Source organism: Myotis daubentonii, chromosome X (assembly GCF_963259705.1).
Source record: "Myotis daubentonii chromosome X, mMyoDau2.1, whole genome shotgun sequence".
NCBI lineage: Eukaryota > Metazoa > Chordata > Mammalia > Chiroptera > Vespertilionidae > Myotis > Myotis daubentonii.
In genome coordinates this window covers 137,387,354-137,403,032 of record NC_081861.1, presented here as the reverse complement: position 1 = coordinate 137,403,032, position 15,679 = coordinate 137,387,354, and the positions used below count along the sequence as shown (strand labels likewise).

At 51.3% G+C, this 15,679-nt stretch overlaps 3 protein-coding genes across 3 annotated transcripts in view; all 3 read left to right on the top strand.

Annotated features, from left to right (window-relative positions):
- Positions 1-15,679, top strand: part of LOC132224200 (claudin-34-like) — a 54,127-nt gene that overhangs the window by 13,458 nt on the left and 24,990 nt on the right. The gene's annotated exons all lie outside the window — the stretch shown is intronic.
- On the top strand, positions 766-1,508 carry LOC132224552 (claudin-34-like). Its single transcript, XM_059679740.1, has one exon. It carries the CDS (start codon positions 766-768, stop codon positions 1,408-1,410), a length of 645 nt encoding a protein of 214 aa, XP_059535723.1. The 3' UTR covers positions 1,411-1,508.
- Positions 10,483-11,229, top strand: LOC132224291 (claudin-34-like). Its single transcript, XM_059679407.1, has one exon. It carries the CDS (start codon positions 10,543-10,545, stop codon positions 11,185-11,187), a length of 645 nt encoding a protein of 214 aa, XP_059535390.1. The 5' UTR covers positions 10,483-10,542; the 3' UTR covers positions 11,188-11,229.

Below are 15,679 nucleotides of genomic sequence, written 5' to 3'. Positions count from 1 at the left end.
ACCCGGCATGTGCCCTGACTAGGAATCGAACCCTGACCTGATTCATAGGGTGACGACGCTCAACCACTCTGGCTGGGCTGTAGCCAATCTTAATTGTGTCTTTCAACAAATATCTAGAAGTGGAACTGCCCGTTAGAAAGTCTGTACATATTTTGATTGACTTTAGAGACACAGAGAGAGGGTGAGAGAGAAACATGGATTTGCTGTTCCACTGCCTGATGCATTCATTGGTTGCTTCTTGTATGTGCCCTGAGCAGGGACTAAGGCCGGCAACCTTGGCCTATTGGGAAGACGCTCTAACCCAGCGGTTCTCAACCTGTGGGTTGCAACCCCTTTGGCGGTCGGACGACCCTTTCACAGGGGTCGCCTAAGACCATCCTGCAGATCAGATATTTTCATGACGATTCATAACAGTAGCAACATGACAGTGATGAAGTAGCAACGACAATCATTTTATGGTTGGGTCACAACATGAGGAACTGTATTTAATGGGCCAGAAGGTTGAGAACCACTGGCCCTTAAAATACAGATGAGAGTCTAAGCACTGAGCGAACCCTGCCAAGGTGAAAGTCTGAATATTTGAAGGCTTTCAGTAAATGTTGCCCCAGGACCCTTTGCCAGCAGAGCACGGGATCAAGCGTCTCCATTCTGGAACAGGGCATCTCCCTCAACAATATAGGGCCGCTCACCCCCGGGGGACCGTTCAGGCCGTGGGTCCCACCTCATGACCCCCTCTATTGGTTTGCAGATCCCCTGGAAACAGCCATGGCCATGTTGAAAAACGCCAATTGCCAGGCAGCGAGTTTCTCCCTCAACATTCTGGGATGGATCTTATCCATGATTTGCATGGGCCTGGCCGAGTGGCGGGTGTGGTACATGGAGAGCAGCTCCGCCCCGTCCCGGGGGCTGGCCTGCATTGGGATGTGGAGGGTCTGTACTTATCAGCACAACAGCCCCCACGGCAGAGTCATAGCCTGTCACCGCTACAGCTACAGTGACACCTACCTGCCGCTGGATATCCGCATCGCTCAGAACCTGCTGCTGGCCGCCAGCCTCCTCGGGCTGCTGGGAAAAGTGCTCACGGTCAAGGGCCTGCTGAGAGTGTACGCGGGACACCGTCAGAAGAACACCATCTGCAATCTGTTCTGCGCTTCCGGAGTCCTGAGCATCATAGCGGGGGCATTTATCTTCACTGCTGTCATCTGGAACCACCACTCCGTGTTGAATGAAGAGGGCATACGCTTCCCACCATCCTTCCACATCCCCTTCAGGCCCGACCGGCAGGAGACGGGCACCACCGTGCCCGTGGCGGCTCTGGCTGCCTTCCTTATGCTGTTGAGTGGGCTGCTGACCATCTCTTTCCAGCTGCACCCCAACAACCAAGTGTACCCCGAAGTCTCGCAAGTGTGAAATTCCCGGTGGCATAGCCTTGGGAATCCATGAGAGCCGCTTATGGGGTGCAGTGTTATCAGGATGCTCTATGAAATAGTTCCAAGGCAAAGGTCATTCTGAGCAGAAAGTGGCCATTGGCTTCTATGTCCAAATTGGGCCCATTGATTGGTTAAGGAACTTTCATTAAAAAAAATTCCAAAATAAACCCACTGTCTACCTGTCTTACTGAATCTGGATTTTCATTATTATTGGGTAAATAATCAATGCTAGACACCTACTGTGTGGAAATGAGAGTCGCTGGGACTCTCCCAGCTCCCTCTCTAATGCCCACTAAAAACAACCGGCCTGACCTTCCACGGCGTGGCCCTAACACCTCTCCGCCACATGCAAGTCCCCACATGTGCAAGAGCAGAACAGCGGAAGGAATCGCCCTTCCACTATCAGACTCAACAGTTACCGCGAAGTGGCCATATTCGCTTTCTCTCTCCTTCCTTCCCTTCTTTTCATCTATTTTTCTTTTTCCGAAGATCTTCAATGCAATCCCCAGACTTTCTGTTCCTTCATTCCCATGCACTTCAAAATTATTCTCTAAAAAAAGGACATTTCCTTGCCTAACCATAGTATACCTTTAAAGTTAACTATTTCTTATGAACATCAAATACCAGAATTTTTAAATGCTTCAAAAGTACTTCTACACTTTTATTTATTTATTCGTCATTACATAAGGTGTTCACTCTGCCTCTTAAGTCTCAATTATTTTTTTAAGAGGGAGAAATTCTCTTTAAAAAAATTTTTTTTCCCCATTGATTTCAGAGTAGAAGGGAGAGGGAGAGATAGAAATATCGACGATGAGAGACAATCATCGATTGGCTGATTCTTACACATTCCCCTCTGGGATCAAGCCCCCAGTCAGGAATCAAACCGTAACTGCCTGGTTCCTAGGTCCACGCTCAACCACTGAGCCACACCAGCTAGGCTGAAATAAGCTTCTTCTCAAAGAATATTTAAGTCTCTGAGCGCACAGTGCTTGAAACAAAACCCTCCCCTGGGGCATAAGTCTATCAGCGATATAAATCTGTGTTCCAAAGACATTGCCTGTGACCCGAGAATGTTCAATGGAACCTTTGCCCCTGGGCTCTGACTCCGATCTGTGGGCCATGGGTTCTTCCCTCTTCCCTCTGAGGGAGCGAGTGTACAGTGGTGGAAGCCTTCTGTAGGAAATGCCCCTTCGCTGCCTGCCATGATGTGCACACCGTCCTTAGAACTGGGAGGAAGTCACAGCCTCTGCACTGAGTTAGAGACCCTGGCTCCCTTCCCAGGGTTTGAAAGGGGCCTCTGCCTCCCCTGGGACACTCAGGGCTGGGCTTGGGCCGAGTCTTACCCATTCTCCATGCAGGTCTGGGATGGCTGGGACATGGCTGCTAGGGAAACAGCTGTAGTCGGTCTCATTTTTTACAAAAATATATTCTCATTGATTTTACAGAGAGGAAGGGAGAGGGATAGAGAGATAGAAACATCTCTGAGAGAGAAACACTGATCAGTTGCATCCTGCACGCTCCCTACTGGGGATCGAGCCCGCAACCAAGGTACACGCCCTTGACCAGAATCAACCCCGGGACCCTTCACTCTGGGGGGCAACGCTCTATCCACTGAGCCCGGTTTGAAAGAGGATGTGTGTTATTTAAGTGAGTCAACCCTCTGGTTATTTGAAAAGAGAAGCTCTTGGGAGACATGCTTCTGATGAGGACCCAGATACTGGAACCAGATACCCTGCGGAGGGCGGCGCTCCTGCCTCCTGCTGGTCACGCGGGGGAATGACAGAACCGCTGGGGCTGAGGAAAGTGGTCTCTTGCCCCCTCTTGGTCTTCAGTGTCAACAGAGAGCAAGCGGACAGGTCATGAGGTTCAGACACAGAAGGTGAGGCGGCCACCCACGGGGTCTGCTCTGGGACAGCGGGGAAAGGAGTTCCAAGCCCCTGTCAAGGGCTCGTTGGCAATGACTGTTTAAGGGACGCACTTTGTTGTTTTTCACAGGAATAAGGCAAGAGAACGTGTCCTGCGCATTTCCCGCGGGCGCCTGAGGGCGGTGGCATTTCTCTCCTCCTTCTCCGCCCTGGGAATCCTGCAAGGTGCCCAGGAGCCAGAGGCTGCCCTGTGGCCTTTGGCTTGGGGCCAGCGTGGGGCGGTGCCAGGCCCTTTGCTGGGGGCACCAGGCAGGGAGGAGTCCCTGGTGACAGCACTGGCGGAGGCCTAGCAGAGGCAGCACCTGGGTCACAACGTGTCCTCTGAGACACCAGCAGAGGTGGTCACAGCGCCAGCCCCGCCCCGCGAGCTGTGTTTCCTGCTCAGGAGTGGCTTTGCCCTTTCTCTTCCTCGTTCTCCCTGTTTGCCATCCCCCCCGTGGGCCCTTCCTTCTCCTCCCTGCCCACCGCCATTCCCGGGTCATGTGTCCCATGGAGACAGTCAATGTGCAACTGGAGGCAGAGTCGGGTGCCGGCCACATTTCAGGTAGAGGAGAGGGGAAGGGGAGGGGAGCCCTGCAAGTTAAACAGAACAGAGTCTCCCGACAGGACCCAGGTCAGCTTCCCGACTCTCCTGGCCTGAGGACCGTTCAGGGAGGTCGCCCCGTGGCCTGGGACTGGCTGCCCTCAGGGGACACTTTCTCCCCATCATGGTGGCCCTTCCTCCAGGCTTTCTACTTAAGACTCTGATGAATTACACTGAATATCTGGTCTAAGACCTCAAAAAAGACATTTCTATTGTAGAAAGTCTTCAAGTCTTTTTTTAAAATATATTTTTACTAGAGGCCCGGTGCACGAAATTTGTGCAGGTGGTGAGGGTGGGGGCGCAGGGGTGGGTTTCTCAGCCTAACCTGCACCCTCTCCAATGCGTGGGGCCCTCAGGGTATGTCCTACTGACAGCTTAGGCCCAGTCCATGTGGTTCTCTGCTGTCTGCAGTGCCGCTTGGCCGCTCCTGGGTAGCCACAGTAACATCCAAGCAGGCCCGGGTCTCAGCGGCCCCCCCGGGACGTTGGGACTCCAGCGGTGCTGAGAGGACTGGGCGCCGCCATCTTGTGGCTCTGGGCGTCACCATCTTTGTGTTGGAGTGATGGTGAATTTGCATATTACTCTCTTATTAGGATTCTTTTCAGAGAGAAAGGGAGAGGTAGAGAGAGAAACATCACTGATGACAGAGAATGATGGATTGGCTGCCTCCTGCATGCCCCACACTGGGAATGGAGCCCACAACCCGGGCATGTGTGCTGACCAGGAATCAAACCATGACCTCCTGGTTCCTAGTTACACACTCAACCCATGAGCCACATTTTTTTGAAACCTGCTTTTTACTTAACATTGGGAACTTCCCTCCCCCACCAATTATTCTTCAGCATAAGGTGGGATTTCTGTGTAATAGTCCACTGTAAGGACACAATGGTTTACTGACTGTGTTCTCTTCATGGGGTTATGGGATGATTTAACTTGTCCCGTGGTACCTCAGGCATGAAGTCCATTTGGTGTGTTCCTGTGGCATCCTTGCACACATGCCCACTGGCTGGAATAAGTTCCTTCTCACAGGAACTAAGCAGAGGTTCCTGCAGAACTTGACTCCCACATAAAATTTGGTCCTAAGTGTGGGCTTGCAGACCCCCCCCCCCATTGGCCTTTTGGCAGCCTCATTCCTCACAGCAGCCCCATCTGACAAGCTCCCCCTTAGCCGGCCAGCGTCTTCCAGTCAGTAGTGACCTCCACCTTCTACTCCATCTCGCTCACAATATCCTGGTTGTATTGTAAATCAGCGAGATAGATAGGAGACACCTTAATGAGCCAATTAATTCGGAGTCTTTATTGGCGCAGACCGAGACGGCTATGTTTCCCAAATCTCTGTGCAAACACAAGGAGGAAGTTCTCTCTATTTATACTTTTTTGAGCTCTTTGTCTGCAGATTCACAGAGAGCTCTCTGTAGGTTATTGTTATAAGGTTACAAGTTTGTGACCTTGATACATAATGAACTAACACTTGGCATAAGAATATGGGAATTCATATCAATATTAGTATTAGCCTGTTACGTCAGATGGCCAGCTTGCAAGGTCAGACACCTAATTTTTTTATCTTTTTCCATTATTCAAAATAAAACAGTCATTTTACAGAATCAGGGACTATCTAAAAATAACAGAGTGGACCTACAGAATAAGAGACTCTCTAAGAATAACAGAGTAGTTCAAACAGCAGTTTCAAACAGCAGCTCTCCAAAGGAGAAATTCCTATGCTTCACCGGCACCCGAGGTGCAGCGGGAAGGCCATTGCCTGCAGCTCAAGGGGCCTCCCTATCCTGCTGGCTATCACTAGGCTTTGATAGCAACCTCGCCCGTGCGGGGCCGCTGCTGCTGACGCTGGCTAGGATGTGCTGTCATTGCTGTTTGATTGTTTGTTTATTTGAATTCTCACCCGAGCTATTTTTCCATTGATTTGTTAGAGAGAGTGGAAGAGAGAGGGAAAGACACAGAGAAACATTGATGTGAGAGAAACACATCAACTGGTTGCGTCCTGCAAGAGCCCCGACCAGGGCCCGGGCTGGGAGGAGCCTACAACCAAGGTACGTGCCCTTGACTCGAATCAAACCCAGGACCCTTTGGTCTGCAGGCCAACGCTCTATGCATTGAGGCACGCTGGCCGGTGTCATTGCTGTTTGCACGGTCATTTCATCCAGGAGGTGTGGGAGAGACCATTTATGGAGGACGGGAGGAGTGGTTAGGACACCCGGCTGCTGTCAAGAAGACCTTGAGGGAAAAACCAAGATGGCGGCATAGGTTAACGCTGGAGTTTGCTGCTTTGAACAACTACTTCAAAAGTGAAACTAAAGGACAGAACGGACATCACGCAGAACCACCGGAACGCTGGCTGAGTGGAAATCCTACAACTAGGAGGAAAGAGAAACACACACGGACACTCAGAGGAGGCGCAGTGCTGAAGTCAAATTCTGAGGTGCGGAGTGCGCGGAGCGGGCTGGAGGCGGAGGGTGCGGTGGGCGTTTTCAATCGGGAGGGAGTCGCAGACTCTGAGCTCCAGATCCGGGCGAGTCTTTAGGGACCCAGACTCAAACGAGAGAAGCGGGACTGTCTGGCTTCGGTCAGAGCGAGTGCAGCTTTCTCTGCAAGCTTTGCAGCGGGTGCTGGGACTCAGAGAGGCAGAGCCCCTGGGGACAGGACTGAGAGCCGCCATAACTGCTCTCTCCGGCCCACCCTGTTGATCCTGTGCGACCCGACCCGCCCAAGCCCTGCACAGAGGCATTTGCCGGATAGCCTCAGGCAAAGGCTAGATTAGCACCTCCCTAGAGGACAGAAGTTCTCTCACTGCTGACACAGCTGATTCTCACAGCCACTTGGCCTGGAGGTCAAACCCTCCCTGGAATTAGCTACAACAATCAAGATTTAACTATAAGACTGCGAATAAAGACCACTAGGGGGTGCACCAAGGAAGCATAACACAATGCTGAGACAAAGACACAGGGCAAAATTGTCAATGGAAGATATAGAGTTCAGAACCACACTTTTAAGGTCTCTCAAGAACTGTTTAGAAGCTGCCGATAAACTTAATGAGATCTACACGAAAACTAATAAGACCCTCGATCTTATATTGGGGAACCAACTAGAAATTAAGCATACACGGACTGAAATAACGAATATTATACAGACGCCTGACAGCAGACCAGAGGAGCGCAAGAATCAAGTCAATGATTTGAAATGCGAGGAAGCAAAAAACATCCAACCGGAAAAGCAAAATGAAAAAAGAATCCAAAAATGCGAGGATAGTGTAAGGAGCCTCTGGGACAGCTTCAAGCGTACCAACATCAGAATTATAGGGGTGCCAGAAGATGAGAGAGAGCAAGATATTGAAATCCTATTTGAAGAAATAATGACAGAAAACTTCCCCCACCTGGTGAAAGAAATGGACTTACAGGTCCAAGAAGCACGGAGAACCCCAAACAAAAGGAATCCAAAGAGGACCACACCAAGACACATCATAATTAAAATGCCAAGAGCAAAAGACAAAGAGAGAATCTTAAAAGCAGCAAGAGAAAGAAACCCAGTTACCTACAAGGGAATACCCATACGACTGTCAGCTGATTTCTCAACAGAAACTTTGCAGGCCAGAAGAGAGTGGCAAGAAATATTCAAAGTGATGAATAGCAAGAACCTGCAACCAAGATTACTGTATCCAGCAAAGCTATCATTCAGAATTGAAGGTCAGATAAAGAGCTTCACAGATAAGGAAAAGCTAAAGGAGTTCATCACCACCAAACCAGGATTATATGAAATGCTGAAAGGTATCCTTTAAGAAGAGGAAGAGGAAGAAAAAGGTAAAGATACAAATTATGAACAACAAATATGCATCTATCAACAAGTGAATCTAAGAATCAAGTGAATAAATAATCTGAAGAACAGAATGAACTGTTGATTATAATAGAATCAGGGACATAGAAAGGGAATGGACTGACTATTCTTGGGGGGGAAAGGGGTGTGGGAGATGTGGGAAGAGACTGGACAAAAATCGTGCACCTATGGATGAGGACAGTGGGTGGGGAGTGAGGGCGGAGGGTGGGGCGGGAACTGGGAGGAGGGGAGTTATGGGGGGGAAAAAAAAGAGGAACAAATGTAATAATCTGAACAATAAAGATTTAATTAAACAAAAAAAAAAAGAAGACCTTGAGGACTCCATGGTCCGCACTGAGCGCAGCCCGCCCAGGAAGCGGGAAGGGAGGGTGCCTGATGAGAAACAGAGAAAGCCTGGTGGTCAGTGGGGATTGGATGCGGCCATGTGTTCCGCACCCGGCAACAGAACCCTGCTGGCGAGGACAACGGGGGTGGAATGTGGCCGTGGACTGGAGGCTGAGGAGAGGGCTTGGAGTCGTGTGCCAGGCCCTCGTGTGGCTGAGGCCCGTGTGGCTGAGGCCCGTGTGGCTGAGGCCCGTGTGGCTGGTCCCACATAGCCAGGAGCCGGCCGTGGACGCCCAGAGGAGCCCCGTGTGCGTTGGCAGCGCTGCCTGACCTGTTAGTCGCCGTTCCTCGACACTCACTCCCTCAGAGACACATCCCTGGTCAGTGGGGCCCAGCCTGTTGGTTTTATTTCGTGGGGTTAAAGTGGGAATAACTTACCAATTATTATGTCACTGTCAGGGTTGCCGAAGGAGGAACACACGAGGCCAAAAGTGGCGAGGGATCATGAATGTGTTGGGTCACCTGGAGACCACATGGGCTGAGCCCCAAATGGCACCATCCCTATGACAGGCAGTCAGAGGGTTAAAGTACTCTAGGCTTTAAAGGGTCCATGTCCTGGGAAGGCCCAGAGGAGAAAGATAATGGTCTTACCAGTGGGATGTGGTCTTACCAGTGGGATGTGGCCTTACCAGTGGGATGTGGCCTTACCAGTGGGGTGAGGTCTTACCAATGGGATGAGGTCTTACCAGGGGGATGTGGCCTTACCAGTGGGATGTGGCCTCACCAGTGGGATGAGGTCTTACCAGAGGGATGGGGTCTTACCAGTGGGATGTGGTCTTACCAGTGGGATGTGGCCTTACCAGTGGGATGGGGCCTTACCAGTGGGATGTGGTCTTACCAGTGGGATGTGGTCTTACCAGTGGGATGTGGCCTTACCAGTAGGATGTGGTCTTACCAGTGGGATGGGGCCTTACCAGTAGGATGTGGTCTAAGCGGAGGGAAGGCCTGTTGTGAAGTGTCCTAAAGGGCAGGCCCCAGGGGACAGCTATCAATCCAATGATTTGATCAGACTGATCGGTCACCTTTTTTAAGCGTACAGTGCAGTGTCACTAGGGACCTTCACAATGTTGTGCTACCATCGCCACCATCATCTCCAGAACTTTTTCACCTCCCCAAACGGAAACTCTGTGCCATTGACCACTACATCCCCTCTGCTCCCCAGGCCCTGGCTCCCACAATGCCTTTCTGTCACTGAGTGGGGCTGCTCTAGGGGCCACATAGAGGTGAAATGATGCAGGTTTGTCTTTGTGTTGCTGGCTCCTCTCACTCGGTAGAATGTCCTCAAGGCTGGATGATATCCCATGGTATGGGCGGCCCACATGCGGACTGTGCACACACCCACGATGAATATTGCGGTGTTCCCACCTCCTGGCTGTGGTGAAGAACGCTGCTATGAACATGGGGGTGCAACTCGCTGCTTGCGCCCCTGCTTTCCCTTATTCGGGGCATAAATCCAGAAGGGGCATTGCTGACTCTTGGGAGCAGGCAAAATATATATTTTTATTGATTTCAGAGAGGAAGGGGGTGGGAGAGGTAGAAACCTCAATGATGAGAGAGAATCATGGATCTGCTGCCTCCTGCACGCCTCACACTGGGGATCAACCCCACAACCCGGCATGTGCCCTGACTAGGAATCGAACCCTGACCTGATTCATAGGGTGACGACGCTCAACCACTCTGGCTGGGCTGTAGCCAATCTTAATTGTGTCTTTCAACAAATATCTAGAAGTGGAACTGCCCGTTAGAAAGTCTGTACATATTTTGATTGACTTTAGAGACACAGAGAGAGGGTGAGAGAGAAACATGGATTTGCTGTTCCACTGCCTGATGCATTCATTGGTTGCTTCTTGTATGTGCCCTGAGCAGGGACTAAGGCCGGCAACCTTGGCCTATTGGGAAGACGCTCTAACCCAGCGGTTCTCAACCTGTGGGTTGCGACCCCTTTGGCGGTCGGACGACCCTTTCACAGGGGTCGCCTAAGACCATCCTGCAGATCAGATATTTTCATGACGATTCATAACAGTAGCAACATGACAGGGATGAAGTAGCAACGACAATCATTTTATGGTTGGGTCACAACAGGAGGAACTGTATTTAATGGGCCAGAAGGTTGAGAACCACTGGCCCTTAAAATGCAGATGAGAGTCTAACCACTGAGCGAACCCTGCCAAGGTGAAAGTCTGAATATTTGAAGGCTTTCAGTAAATGTTGCCCCAGGACCCTTTGCCAGCAGAGCATGGGGTCAAGTGTCTCCATTCTGGAATAGGGCATCTCCCTCAACAATATAGCGCCGCTCACCCCCGGGGGACCGTTCAGGCCGTGGGTCCCACCTCATGACCCCCTCTATTGGTTTGCAGATCCCCTGGAAACAGCCATGGCCATGTTGAAAAACGCCAATTGCCAGGCAGCGAGTTTCTCCCTCAACATTCTGGGATGGATCTTATCCATGATTTGCATGGGCCTGGCCGAGTGGCGGGTGTGGTACATGGAGAGCAGCTCCGCCCCGTCCCGGGGGCTGGCCTGCATTGGGATGTGGAGGGTCTGTACTTACCAGCACAACAGCCCCCACGGCAGAGTCATAGCCTGTCACCGCTACAGCTACAGTGACACCTACCTGCCGCTGGATATCCGCATCGCTCAGAACCTGCTGCTGGCCGCCAGCCTCCTCGGGCTGCTGGGAAAAGTGCTCACGGTCAAGGGCCTGCTGAGAGTGTACGCGGGACACCGTCAGAAGAACACCATCTGCAATCTGTTCTGCGCTTCCGGAGTCCTGAGCATCATAGCGGGGGCATTTATCTTCACTGCTGTCATCTGGAACCACCACTCCGTGTTGAATGAAGAGGGCATACGCTTCCCACCATCCTTCCACATCCCCTTCAGGCCCGACCGGCAGGAGACGGGCACCACCGTGCCCGTGGCGGCTCTGGCTGCCTTCCTCATGCTGTTGAGTGGGCTGCTGACCATCTCTTTCCAGCTGCACCCCAACAACCAAGTGTACCCCGAAGTCTCGCAAGTGTGAAATTCCCGGTGGCATAGCCTTGGGAATCCATGAGAGCCGCTTATGGGGTGCAGTGTTATCAGGATGCTCTATGAAATTGTTCCATGGCAAAGCTCATTCTGAGCAGAAAGTGGCCATTGGCTTCTATGTCCAAATTGGGTCCATTGATTGGTTAAGGAACTTTCATTAAAAAAAATTCCAAAATAAACCCACTGTCTACCTGTCTTACTGAATCTGGATTTTCATTATTATTGGGTAAATAATCAATGCTAGACACCTGCTGTGTGGAAATGAGAGTCGCTGGGACTCTCACAGCTCCCTCTCAAACGCCCACTAAAAACAACCGGCCTGACCTTCCACGGCGTGGCCCTAACACCTCTCCGCCACATGCAAGTCCCCACATGTGCAAGAGCAGAACAGCGGAAGGAATCGCCCTTCCACTATCAGACTCAACAGTTACCGCGAAGTGGCCATATTCGCTTTCTCTCTCCTTCCTTCCCTTCTTTTCATCTGTTTTTCTTTTTCCGAAGATCTTTAACGCAAACCCCAGACTTTACGTTCCTTCATTCCCATGCACTTCAAAATTATTCTCTAAAAAAAGGACATTTCCTTGCCTAACCATAGTATACCTTTAAAGTTAACTATTTCTTATGAACATCAAATACCAGAATTTTTAAATGCTTCAAAAGTACTTCTACACTTTTATTTATTTATTCGTCATTACATAAGGTGTTCACTCTGCCTCTTAAGTCTCAATTATTTTTTTAAGAGGGAGAAATTCTCTTTAAAAAAAAAATTTTTTTTTCATTGATTTCAGAGTAGAAGGGAGAGGGAGAGATAGAAATATCGACGATGAGAGACAATCATCGATTGGCTGATTCTTACACATTCTCCACTGGGATCAAGCCCCCAGTCAGGAATCCAACCGTAACCGCCTGGTTCCTAGGTCCACGCTCAACCACTGAGCCACACCAGCTAGGCTGAAATAAGCTTCTTCTCAAAGAATATTTAAGTCTCTGAGCGCACAGTGCTTGAAACAAAACCCTCCCCTATCAGCGATATAAATCTGTGTTCCAAAGACATTGCCTGTGACCCGAGAATGTTCAATGGAACCTTTGCCCCTGGGCTCTGACTCCGATCTGTGGGCCATGGGTTCTTCCCTCTTCCCTCTGAGGGAGCGAGTGTACAGTGGTGGAAGCCTTCTGTAGGAAATGCCCCTTCGCTGCCTGCCATGATGTGCACACCGTCCTTAGAACTGGGAGGAAGTCACAGCCTCTGCACTGAGTTAGAGACCCTGGCTCCCTTCCCAGGGTTTGAAAGGGGCCTCTGCCTCCCCTGGGACACTCAGGGCTGGGCTTGGGCCGAGTCTTACCCATTCTCCATGCAGGTCTGGGATGGCTGGGAAATGGCTGCTAGGGAAACAGCTGTAGTCGGTCTCATTTTTTACAAAAATATATTCTTATTGATTTTACAGAGAGGAAGGGAGAGGGATAGAGAGATAGAAACATCTATGAGAGAGAAACACTGATCAGTTGCATCCTGCTCGCTCCCTACTGGGGATCGAGCCTGCAACCAAGGTACACGCCCTTGACCAGAACCAACCCCGGGACCCTTCACTCTGGGGGGCAACGCTCTATCCACTGAGCCCGGTTTGAAAGAGGATGTGTGTTATTTAAGTGAGTCAACCCTCTGGTTATTTGAAAAGAGAAGCTCTTGGGAGACAGGCTTCTGATGAGGACCCTGATACTGGAACCAGATACCCTGTGGAGGGCGGCGCGCCTGCCTCCTGCTGGTCACGCGGGGGAATGACAGAACCGCTGGGGCTGAGGAAAGTGGTCTCTTGCCCCCTCTTGGCCTTCAGTGTCAACAGAGAGCAAGCGGACAGGTCATGAGGTTCAGACACAGAAGGTGAGGCGGCCACCCGCGGGGTCTGCTCTGGGAGAGCGGGGAAAGGAGTTCCAAGCCCCTGTCAAGGGCTCGTTGGCAATGACTGTTTAAGGGACGCACTTTGTTGTTTTTCACAGGAATAAGGCCAGAGAACGTGTCCTGCACATTTCCCGGGGGTCCCTGAGGGCGGTGGCATTTCTCTCCTCCTTCTCCGCCCTGGGAATCCTGCAAGGTGCCCAGGAGCCAGAGGCTGCCCTGTGGCCTTTGGCTCGGGGCCAGCGTGGGGCGGTGCCAGGCCCTTTGCTGGGGGCACCAGGCAGGGAGGAGTCCCTGGTGACAGCACTGGCGGAGGGAGGCCGAGCAGAGGCAGCACCTGGGTCACAACGTGCCCTCTGAGACACCAGCAGAGGTGGTCACAGCGCCAGCCCCGCCCCGCGAGCTGTGTTTCCTGCTCAGGAGTGGCTTTGCCCTTTCTCTTCCTCGTTCTCCCTGTTTGCCATCCCCCCCGTGGGCCCTTCCTTCTCCTCCCTGCCCACCGCCATTCCCGGGTCATGTGACCCATGGAGACAGTCAATGTGCAACTGGAGGCAGAGTCGGGTGCCCGCCACATTTCAGGTAGAGGAGAGGGGAAGGGGAGGGGAGCTCAGTGAAACAGAACAGAGGCTCCCGACAGGACCCAGGTCAGCTTCCCGCACTGTCCTGGGCCGAGGACCATTCAGGGAGGTCGCCCCTTGGCCTGGCCCTGGCTGCCATCACAACACACTTTCTCCCCATCATGGTGGCCCTTCCTCCAGGCTTTCTACTTAAGACTCTGATGAATTACAGTGACTATCTGGTCTAAGACCTCAAAAAAGACATTTCTATTGTAGAAAGACTTCAAGTGTTTTTTTAAAATATATTTTACTAGAGGCCCGGTGCATGAAATTCGTGCAGGGGGTGGGGGTCGGGGCGCAGGGGTGGGTTTCTCAGCCTGACCTGCACCCTCTCCAATGCGTGGGGTCCTCAGGGTATGTCCTACTGACAGCTTAGGCCCAGTCCGTGTGGGTCTCTGCTGTCTGCAGTGCCGCTTGGCCGCTCCTGGGTAGCCACAGTAACATCCAAGCAGGCCCGGCTCTCACGGACCTCCCCCGGGACTTTCGGACTCCAGCGGTGCTGAGAGGGCTGGGCGCCGCCATCTTGTGGCTCTGGGCGTCACCAACTTTGTGTTGGAGTGATGGTGAATTTGCATATTGCTCTTTGATTAGGATTCTTTTCAGAGAGAAAGGGAGAGGGAGAGAGAGAAACATCACTGATGACAGAGAATGATGGATTGGCTGCCTCCTGCATGCCCCACACTGGGAATGGAGCCCACAACCCGGGCATGTGTCCTGACCGGGAATCGAACCCTGACCTCCTGGTTCCTAGTTACACACTCAACCACTGAGCCACATTTCTTTGAAACCTGCTTTTTACTTAACATGGGGAACTTCCCTCCCCCACCAATTATTCTTCAGCATAAGGTGGGATTTCTGTGTAATAGTCCACTGTAAGGACACAATGGTTTACTGACTGTGTTCTCTACATGGGGTTATGGGATGATTTCACTTGTCCCGTGGTACCTCAGGCATGAAGTCCATTTGGTGTGTTCCTGTGGCATCCTTGCACACATGCCCACTGGCTGGAATAAGTTCCTTCTCACAGGAACTAAGCAGAGGTTCCTGCAGAACCTGACTCCCACATAAAATTTGGTCCTAAGTGTGGGCCAGCAGACCCCCCAACCCCCCATTGGCCTTTTGGCAGCCTCATTCCTCACAGCAGCCCCACTTGACAAGCTCCCCGTTAGCCGGCCAGCGTCTTCCAGTCAGTAGTGACCTCCACCTTCTACTCCATCTCGCTCACAATATCCTGGTTATTGTTATAAGTTTACATGTTTGTGACCTTCATACATAATGAACTAACACTTGGCATAAGAATATGGGAATTAATATCAATATCAGTATTAGCCTGTTATATCAGATGGCTAGCTAGCAAGGTCAGACACCTAAGTTTTTTATCTTTTTCTATTATTCAAACTAAAACAGTTATATTACAGAGTCAGGGACTATATAAAAATAACAGAGTTGACCTACAGAATAAGAGACCGTCTAAGAATAACAGAATAGTTCAAACAGCAGTTTCAAACAGCAGCTCTCCAAAGGATCAATTCCTATGCTTCACCGGCACCCGAGGTGCAGCGGGAAGGCCACTGCCTGCAGCTCAAGGGGCTTCCCTATCCTGCTGGCTATCACTGGGCTTTGATAGCAACTTTGCCCATGGGGTGCCGCTGCTGCTGATGCCGGCTAGGATGTGCTGTCATTTCTGTTTGTTTGTTTGTTTATTTGAATTCTCACCCGAGGTATTTTCCCATTGATTTTTTAGAAAGAGTGGAAGAGAGAGGGAAAGACACAGAGAAACATTGATGTGAGAGAAACACATCAACTGGTTGCCTCCTGCAAGAGCCCTGACCAGGGCCCGGGCTGGGAGGAGCCTACAACTAAGGTACGTGCCCTTGACTGGAATCAAACCCAGGACCCTTCGGTCCGTAGGGCGACGCTCAATGCATTGAGGCACGCTGGCTGGTGTCATTGCTGTTTGCACGGTCATTTCA